Genomic DNA, 10,023 nt, shown 5'->3' with positions numbered 1-10,023 from the left:
CATCAGTAACTAATTTAATTACAGTTACATTAATTTTGTAAATAAATAAGTAACGCCGTTACAACTGGTAGGCTACTGCCCAACACTTTACCTCTTTCAGTTTGTTGGGGAAAACAAATATTGTTTCCAATTGAATGTTAGAAAAATTGTACTTCCACACAAAGTCCCCACGTAGAGTAATTTTTCTAAAAATAATTTCTGACATGTTTATTAGTACATTCGATATTTTCACAAGGACATAGTCTTCTGAGATGAATAAAAAACTTCAAATCCGTTTCCGCCTACCGGCCATGTGACTACGTCGTACTACGTCATTTCCCTGCGACCGGCACTGACAAGTAACTCCATGTGAAGCACTTTTTACCAAATAAATCGTTAATAGAGGTAAGTTATGTATCAGTTTGACACTTGGTGATGGCTGTGTTTGTTTTGCCTGCAACATGTTATCTTTGTAATAACATCCAGTCCTGTGAGAGGGAAAAAAGCGCTGCAAGTCTCTTCCTCTCCGCGACAAGGTCAGGATTTAATGTTACATGACAGTAGAAACACCCTATGTAACATAACCTCTACAGGGGGGCAGATATGGATCCTTGTTACAAAACTGAAAATAGCTCATATTCTTTCGTGTTTGCTAATTTATTGTGTCTGCGTTACGGGTTACACAACCTTCATTGGGACCTCGTAAGAGCTCTGTATTGGTAGCTGGAAAGATGATCACAGTGGCTACTGAAAGAAGAATCAGGCGTTTGGTATACATAAATGTACTATATTAAAGTATGTGTTTGCTGCTAATTGAAATTATCATTGAGTAAATGAAATATCAGTTGATGCTTGAGGTAATATGGCTCTTCAGGCTGTTGACCTTTTACTTTAACCACATTCATTGTTTCATTAAGAATAAAGATATTTTGTTTAGCCCGAGGGAAAATTAACTATCACAATAGCATATTGTTATACACTGTGGAGTAATTATATACATTGTATGTAATAAGCCAACTTAATGCCATGTTGCAGAAGAGATGAGAGGAGTTGTAGAGTTTGATGGCTGCCAGCAGAATGGGAAAGCTCACTAACTTGATTCTTGCCTAATTCTCCACTGCTTCCTCAGGTTGGATGTGTGATGGTGGCTCGGGCTGCTGAATTGTGAGAAGACGATCTCCTATCTCCTCTCTGCTACCGCTGTCTTTGTCTCTCAGGCCCAATGGCAAGTCGCCTTTTGGGCAGATATGCCCGTCTTCTCTGCAGGGCCTCCTCTCAGGCTCCGGCTGCTACTGCTGCCCGTCTGCCTCTGTCTGTGGCTGGGGTACTAGAGTTGCAGAGGGCTCAGGCATGGCCGTGTATCACAGAGAGGCTAATGTGCGAGGGGAGGGTGATTGCCAAGGACGACTCTTTTCCAAGCATGCCTACACGCACCCGGCTGGACGAGCTGGTTGAAAAGGCAGCGGTGCCAGAGGAGGTCCTCGTGGCCTGGGCAGAACACGGAGGAAACGGTAATCAAGCTGCTACTACTCTGATGAAGTGGACTCGTTTGGTACTGACGACGAAGGGCAAGTTTAAGGATCAAAACCCAGATCTGATGAGGGATTCAAGGCTACAGGATATGATGGATACCGTAGCTCAGCAGGTAAGAAAGCATGCATAATGTAAGGTGACTAGCATCTTATCCAGGCACTGTCAGTTTTAATGACTCATTTACACCCATGTTTTACTTCCAGATATCTTCAGTGTGGAATAACGCTCTAGTGTCGGTCTTGCGTGCTCTCTGGATTATGGGTGTGCCCACAACTGATTCAACACTCAGTTCTGTCCAGACAGAGGTTCTGTGGCGAGTCCGCAGGCTAAGCTATAAGCAGCTGGGCTTCCTGGCACACTGGGGAGCAAGCAGGAAAGGACAGCAGGATGTGGCAATAGTAACTGCTACATTAAAACAGCTGGAACTGCGTTGGACTGAAATCTCTGATGCTAAAACTGTTGGTGCACTAATATCCAGAGGACAATACATGTCACCGACCTTGATGGACAGACTAGAGGACAAGGTATTCATCAATATTTAATGCAGAGTTAATGTCCTGATTGAACATGTTAAGCTCAAAGTTACTGTGTGTACTAGGCCGGGCAGGTTTGAAACAGACTGTATATTGCTATCTTTAAAAGTTTGACACTTTTTACACCGAAGGAGGAGAAAAACAGTTTGGGTAGTTTCAGTGGTGAGCAAATAGTACAAAAGCAGTAATGTTTCTGTAAGGAGTATGCAGGCTAGAATAAACCTATTTTGTGTCTTGTGTTGCAGCCCAGTGGAGGGTGAATGAAAGTTAAGAAATTCTGTGCATATTTACAAAATCTGCCTATTTATAAAAAGTTAAAACCTATCTTCAATCAGACAGTTTTTCTTTTTGGAGCATGAATCAAAACTAAGCCTATAAGAGCACCAGTGGTGGTACATTTAGTCCATAATCCCAAACAGCCACAAACCCCCATACTTATTTCTCTTTTAGGCTTTGGAGCTCGCAGAGGGCTTTTCAGCAGAAGAGATCCGCAAAGTGTGTATATCTTTGGCCACTCTAGGCCGCAGATCTGTCCCACTCCTCAGAGCTCTGTCCTACCACCTTCTCCAGAAGCCGTCGTCAGAATTCACCACCACACTGATACTGGACATGGCCTATGCTTATGGTAATAATGCCTATATTCAGAACGTGTCGTCAAATGCATGCACCATATTAACTTACTCTATTTCCATGTCTGAGTTACCTTAAGCCATCATTTTGTTTTTATCTCCATCTTTCCATTTTTTAAGGAGTGGAATGTCCAATGCCTTTTTATTAAAGTGTAATGTCTTTGTTCAGAAAATGTTATAGAGTAGGGAAAAGTAGAAGCAACAGGAATGAAACATGTTTAATCTGGACCAATAAAGGCACACAAGACCATAGACAGGGGACTTAAAAAGTCCATTTGTGGGCACTGTGTACAGTATTTAGTTGGATTTAATACTTTAAAAATAATGTCAATACAACTGATCTGTCTTTTACATGGAGGTAGCTATTGGTGATATTTTGTGTCCTCAGTGCTGATCAACAAGTTTTTTTCAAGACACTAATATCCCCCTATCTATACTAGGCTAGTGTCAGTCATTCTCATATGTAGTGTAAACCAGAACTAATGGAAGCACTGTCTGCTGTCTGCATAATACTAACAGTAACAACTTTGTCTCTGTTCGTCTTTAGGGAAGTTGAATTTCAACCACTCTCAGGTATTTCAGCGGATGGCCTCGGAGTTGTTACCCAGAGTCCCAGAGACCAGCGCTGTAGATGTGACACGCTGTGCAAAATCACTGGGTTTCCTCAAATGGCTCCACATCCCTCTCTTTGAAGCCTTTGCTGTGGTCAGTCACACACCACAGACTAATACATTCAGATAATTTTCAACTGCTCTTCATCTCTAATCTCAAATAACTAATAAGATTTTTTAAATCATTCCCTGTGTAACTTTCTCTCTCTTACTCTTTTACTAGCACTACACAGCAAACAGTCAGAATTACAGTATTCTTCAGCTCTGTAATCTGCTCATGACTTTTGCCAGATTGGGCTTCCAGCCCAGCAAAGGAGACGAGTTCTACAGCAAGGTACAAATGTTAATAAAGGCTTTCTGTTGACTGTACATGGTTGCTTCTGCTTCTTTGTGTTTATTTACTCTGTCTCTTTTGTGTAAAGGTTCACTCTGTGCTGGAGGACTCTCTTGCAGGCCTGGAGCCTTTCTTGAAGACAGATGTGGTGTGGTCCCTGTGTGCGTTACAGCAGGCCAAGCCCCACTACCTTACCCCCCTCACACAACAGAAACACGTTGCTACTCTGTCAAGTAAGAACCGTAAGCTCCAGGGTTTTATCCTACTTCGGTAGTTACTTGTTTTTGATAAATGGTGAATTTATAAAAATGCGGATGCAGTTAATCTTGCACATGTTGTTACATACATCCCTGTCAGCTGTTCAGGGGAAACTCGAAGTAAAACCCCTGCTCTTCTAAACTGGGAGCTGCTGGTGAAGTTTTTAATGCACCTGATGAGGATGCTTCATTTTAGGGCCCTCCTTAACTTGTCACAAACAAACAGTACAACTAATCATTATCAACTGTAAAAGTGATAATTAAACTATATTAATCAAGCTTGTAGCTTGTTAAATATACAGTATAGAATATAATACTGCAGTTATTCAGAGGCGGAATATTTGTCATTTATCAGAAAATGAATCTGCAAAGGTGGTAATCGATTCGTGAATTATCATATAATCATTATCACTATATGAGTCATTTATTAAGCCCCATTTACTGGATATATTTATATTAAAACAAGCATTTTAAAAAGATCACTTATTCAAAAAGTTATTTTAATGAATAAAAACAATTAAATATTTATCAGTAATGGAGGTGGTTTAGATGTAGTACAGTATATTATTTTTACTGCTAAAATATTATAAAAACAACAAACGAAAAATTGTTGATAAATAAGAGATATACGTAGGGCTAGACATGCCCAGATCTTGGTATTTAACATTTTTTGTCCTGAAACAGAAACTGTTTCTACATTATTATAAATTATTGGATGCCATCATATAATTTTTTTTTCTTTAATCCTGCACTGCTGTGACATCTCTCTGGGTTCTGACAGCTGACTGCTGAAATACCGTCCTGATTCACTAGATGGCAGTGCAGCACCAGTATATCTGCTGAGACAGGCACATTAATTCAGTTTTCACACATATATGAACCAATTTATTGTTACAGCATTCTTGTAGTGGTTTTGAAAAGCACTTGTGTAAATGGGTTGATAGTACCCATTCTCTCTCCTCTTCTCTCTCTGTAGAGGGCAGTCCAGTTCGAGCGGACAACTATCGGCTAAAGCTCCTCCACATTGCTGCTACTCTCCAGTTAGAGCATTCAGGTTCCTCAGAGGCTGCAGCCGCTATCTTAGCGACTGCTCAGTCTATCCGGGCCAGCAGCTCCTCCCTCTCCCCCTTGCAGAGCAGTCTAAGAGGGGCTTTACAGAGTTTTGTGGGTGGGAAGACTGAGGCTGTTCGCACAGGTGTTGACACTTTGTATGGATGGACTATTGGTAAGGGGGCCAAGGTAGCCCAAAAATATATTTTCAAATTAGCTTGCCATAAACACTCACACTGTGTTTTACAGGACTTAGACAAAGAAAACCTGTTGTGAAAGTTTAAGATGTGGTGGTGTTCTGAACAGCATTTTATAGTTGACATATTCCTCCCTAATCAGATGGTGAGCTAGTAGTGGATCATGACAACAAACCAATTGACATGTCAATGTTGAAAGCTCCTCATCTACTCAGTGGAGGAGGAGACCAGGATTTACCTGTAGGGGCACGGCGGTGAGTCATAGAAAAGAATTATTTGGGCTTTGACTGATTAAATTTAGTTTTTTTTTCCTTCTCCATTTTGCATGTTGACCATGTTTCTTTTTCTCTAACTGTCTAGAGTGATTTTTCTTGTGTTTCCAGGCTTGCTTTCTTGGCTCTGGAATTTCCCAATTTTGGCTCAAAGAGTAAAGACCTTCTGGGGCGGTTTTCCATGATGAAGCGACACCTCCACCTGGCTGGCTTCATCACAGTGGAGGTAGGCCGTGGCAGGAGATGGGATAACCCACCCTCATAATAGTGTTCAAAGTAAAGGTTCAGTTTCACTTTAAAGCAAAAGCCGTTTTTGCAGTGTTTCCTTTATAACCTCCATCCCTACAGATACGCTGAGCTGTTTGTTCTTCAGATGAGTTTTTTTTAAATTTTATTACACACACACTAAATTTAGTTGAAAGGGTATTTTTTGCTGAAATAGTGAGTCATATCTCAGTGAAAATACAAAGAAGCAGCAGTAACTGACAGGCTAAGGTCATGAAAATAATGTGCCTAATGCTTTGTTAGTGCTAAGAGTCAGGTGGGCCCCGCTGCAGTCTGTGGTATAAATAGAGCTACCAGTCACAGCTCTGCTTCATCTAGGCCATTCTCTCTCTCATCTAGGACAATCTCCCAAGCCAATAGTAACATTGCTTGCCTCTCAGGTTTGCAGTGTTACGAGACATGTTAATTTGGCCACTGTGTCTGCCTGAAAACCAGCATTATGTCCCTTTTTTTTTTTTTTTTTTTTTTTTAAATGTTTCTATAAATATATAATAAAATGTGCTTTAGACATGTCTTCATATCTGTGATTTTGTCTTGTTTCAGGTGCCATATTATGAGTGGCTGGAGCTGAAGACAGACTGGCAGAAACAGGCATACCTCAAGGATAAAATGGGGAAGGCTGTGGCCGAGGACATGGCCAAGTGAACTGGATTGTCTTTATCAAATTATCAATAAGCTCAGCTAAATCAGAGCTTTCTCAACCAAATGGGGCACATGCGTACACACACACGTTCACACTCAGAACGGCGCAGCATTGCAGAAAAGCTCTCTCATACTTTTGTCCCAGGAAAAAAAATATCATATTTTTACTCTGGTTCCCTTGGAAACGTGTGGGGCTTTCCCTGTTTCCATGGAGATGACGAGCAAGAATTTTGGAGCCAGGGAGAGACCAAAATAAACACGGCAGCGAGTCCTTCTATAGTACTTATATGATCAAGGACTAAGTTGTTGCATCTGGGACTGACATGTGAAAACTGAAGCACTGCGGCTATCTGTAGACAATTTTGGCCACAACATGCTTAATAGCAGCATGTGAATAGATTGGAATTAACTTAATTATATCTATGAATGTGTGCGAAGTCATCAAGTTGTAATGGAATAAATTGTTTTATTGCCATTTGTGTCTGTTTTTGTTATGGTATTGTGCAATCAGGGACATGTTGCATTGTATGTTGTTTTCGGTGTGATATTTAGATAGAGGATGCTTAATTTCACATCTAAGACCCAGTGCCACACCTCACTGGCATACTGGTGTGTGTGAGTGCAGCAGTATGATTAGCACACATTAGATAAGCATAGAGCAGGATTGATGGGAATCCTTCTCTTGCCTTCACCATGAAAACGACGACTAATTTTTTATTGTGTTCAGCCAGTGAAGTAATTCATTTATTTTCATCCCCTCAAGTTTGGTTAGCAATATTACACAAGAGGCAATCAAATGACTAAATATAGGATAAATGTTTAATTTCTTGATGTATATAAACTGTTGATCTGTTAAATTTGAATGGATGAAAAAATGCAGAATCTATTTGTGTGTGTGCAGTAATGTCTATGTTTATTAAAGAGCAGCAGCCAGGCTAAGATTCTCAAACACTTTGCTGTCCTGAAACTGCTTACACAACCTCATGGGCAGCAACACCACTCTGACATCAGAGGCTAATAAGTGGCAGAGGGAGGAAGACTGCCAATACAAGCTTGGGCCAAGGAAAGGCAAGATAATACAAAGCCAGAGAGACAAATGAGGTAACTTCAACACATCACATCACATGATCAAGAAGCATGGTGCCCACCTCATCCCTCCTGATATTTGAAGATTAATGGATCAGTTGATGGACCAACAGCCCAGCAAGCACTTCCTGTATTGATCTCCTGTTTGATGGCTTAACAGTTATCAGATGCAGCACACACACACAAAGTGTGTTCAGGCAAGGCTGACAAAATTGTAATGATGTAATTGTAATGATTTTAGTTTTGGTGTTCCTGCTCTATCTCTGATACTCAAGAAGGGCTACTTTGTACAAGACACCCACATCCTAAAATGAACACTTTCCCCCTTTTTTAAGCTGTGAGCTTACCAGCAGCTATATTTGTAGAGGTCAAGCAGATGGCACTGAGACTTAGACATTATCCAGCAGCAATGACTTATGCTGAGCTGGCACTCTATCATGGGAAGTTTAGGGTTGCTATGGAAACTACCATTGCTGATCATTTGGCTCAGTGCTGCTAACCCCTTTCTTTCTTTCTATTTCCAGCTAATCTTCCCGCACTTGTTATCTATAAAAGTAGAGAAAAACAGAAAGGGAGAAGCAAGTGTGTCAGAGAGGTGGTTAAGATGGAGAGCAGAAACAGACGCTGTAGCTGCACTCTGGGGAAATGTCTCCCTGTTGCGTCCTCAGGGATTCAATCAAAGCAGGAGGCAGAGGGTTTAATCGGCACTTATAGGTTTCCTTTTTGGTCACCCATGTTTTCTCTTTCTCTTTCCCCCCGTTTGTTTTGATTTCCTTAAATCCCTCTCATTTGCTTTATTTCTCCATCATCTTCTTGTTTTTGCAGTACTGGTCCTTTCCTTCAAGGTTGAGGGCAGCACTGAGAGAGCAGTGGAAATTTGCTGACATCATCTTCCGAGATCCAGTCACAGCTTGGCTGGGAAGAGAAGGGGGGCAGAGGAAGGAGGGAGGGATGGGTAGAGAGAGATACAGGGAGGAAGGAAGGGAGGGAGGGAATCAGGAATTGGGCATTAAGAGAGAATACTGCAGCTCCCTTTCAGTTTCTACACACATACACACACATAAAGAGACACACACATATTCAGAGGAACTGGATCATGAGGCTCTAAAACACACACCCACAACAGCAGCATCACTGTGCTACACAACAGCAAGAGACAAGCGCATACTCCCATCTCTCCCTCTCCCTATCTTTCTCTCTCTGTTTCATTCGGTCTCATACACAAACACACACACACATAGACAGACACGTGCTGCAGGGAAGATCTGAGTGTTGGGTCGCTGAGCATTCAGCCCCCCCCTCCCCTTCTTTTTCCTTCTCGCTCTCTCACTCTCTCTATCCCTGTTCACCTTGTCTGTTCCGGCTGTATGGTTTATTGTTGCGTCAGAGCCAAAGAGAGCCAGCAAGAAGCATGCCGGGGGAGAGCACTCACAGATCTGTCCCTGCCGACAAGCATCCAGAGCAGGGAGCTGAGGAGACAGGGCTCCCTGGACCAGGTAGGACCTTTGGGGTTGGGGATGGAGAAGGTAAAATGAGGTAATTGTGCTGATAGAGACCAGGGCATAATGGAGAAGGGGTGAGGACGGCGTAGAGCAAAATAGATGGTGTTAAGTAAATTGTGACAGGAGAAAAAGGGGGAGAGTTAGTAAAATGGAAAGCATTTTAGATATAAGTGATTAACAGTTTGAAATTGACATGTGGAGAACAGTCAGTTTAGACTTCTATCTCTTGACATGTGCAGTCTGAGTAAACCGTGAATCAGCTGCATGTTAGCCTCCTCACTCCTAAGCTGCATGTTTTCTCCCTTTCCAGCTCCCAGCTAATGGCAGCCTCCCTAAAGCCTCCACCGACGAGCTGTTAACCCCCAGCCCAACTCTGTGCACTCAACAGCACTTAATCCCAATTATAAAACGATGTCTTCACTTCCTAAACCTTTGTGTGACTGCTATACCCCCCTTAGCCCAGCCATAATCTTCATAAGAGCCCCTGCCCTGTTTTCTCCCACCCTAACCCTAGCCTCCTCACCCCTATCTCTCCTGCCGCTGCCCCATCCCCAGCTTCAGTGCCGCCCCATCTGCATCCACCACATCCACATCTCTCCAGCAGTTTTGCGAGCTGTAAGGGCAGTGAAGAGTGGCTCCTCCCTTCCACCCCCATCCTCAGCAGGAACATGACACAGCAGCATGGCAGAGCACTGTAGCAACACACAGACATGTCCACGTACACAAGAGCTTTTGTTGTTGTTGTTAACTGTTTTTCCATCGCTGTCATTGCTCATATTTCTCTTGAAGTTGAGCTAGTTAAAATAAGATGAAAAGGTCAGAGAAAGAGTCGATAAGGCTGGGTCAGTGCAGATGAAAGATTGGGATGGGCAAGATTGTATGAACCTTAATTAGAGTCAGGCAATAACAGTCAAAAGGAAGATATCCTTCTCGGAACAAAGTCTTATTGCAACAGTGTCTGACGGCAATTGAACCCAACTTATTATATAATTAAACTGTAATTCATAATTGTACTGTTGTAAACATCAAACCGTTATAATGGACAACATTAACGGCTATTAAGAGTACTCACTACTTCACTCAGCTGGAAGTCACTTACACAGGCTATTTTAA

At 42.1% G+C, this 10,023-nt stretch overlaps 1 protein-coding gene across 1 annotated transcript; it reads left to right on the top strand.

Annotated features, from left to right (window-relative positions):
• The first annotated feature begins 306 nt into the window (after positions 1-306).
• tbrg4 (transforming growth factor beta regulator 4) lies at positions 307-6,797 on the top strand. Its single transcript, XM_062421975.1, has 11 exons — positions 307-384; positions 1,109-1,624; positions 1,716-2,036; positions 2,496-2,670; positions 3,222-3,379; positions 3,509-3,619; positions 3,708-3,852; positions 4,853-5,101; positions 5,266-5,377; positions 5,507-5,621; positions 6,224-6,797. Exons 2-11 carry the CDS (start codon positions 1,202-1,204, stop codon positions 6,323-6,325), a joined length of 1,911 nt encoding a protein of 636 aa, XP_062277959.1. The 5' UTR covers positions 307-384; positions 1,109-1,201; the 3' UTR covers positions 6,326-6,797.
• The last annotated feature ends 3,226 nt before the right edge of the window (positions 6,798-10,023 follow it).

This window comes from Scomber scombrus, chromosome 7 (genome assembly GCF_963691925.1).
Source record: "Scomber scombrus chromosome 7, fScoSco1.1, whole genome shotgun sequence".
Lineage (NCBI taxonomy): Eukaryota > Metazoa > Chordata > Actinopteri > Scombriformes > Scombridae > Scomber > Scomber scombrus.
Note: the sequence above shows the minus strand (reverse complement) of the source record. Positions and strands in the feature narration are given on the sequence as shown.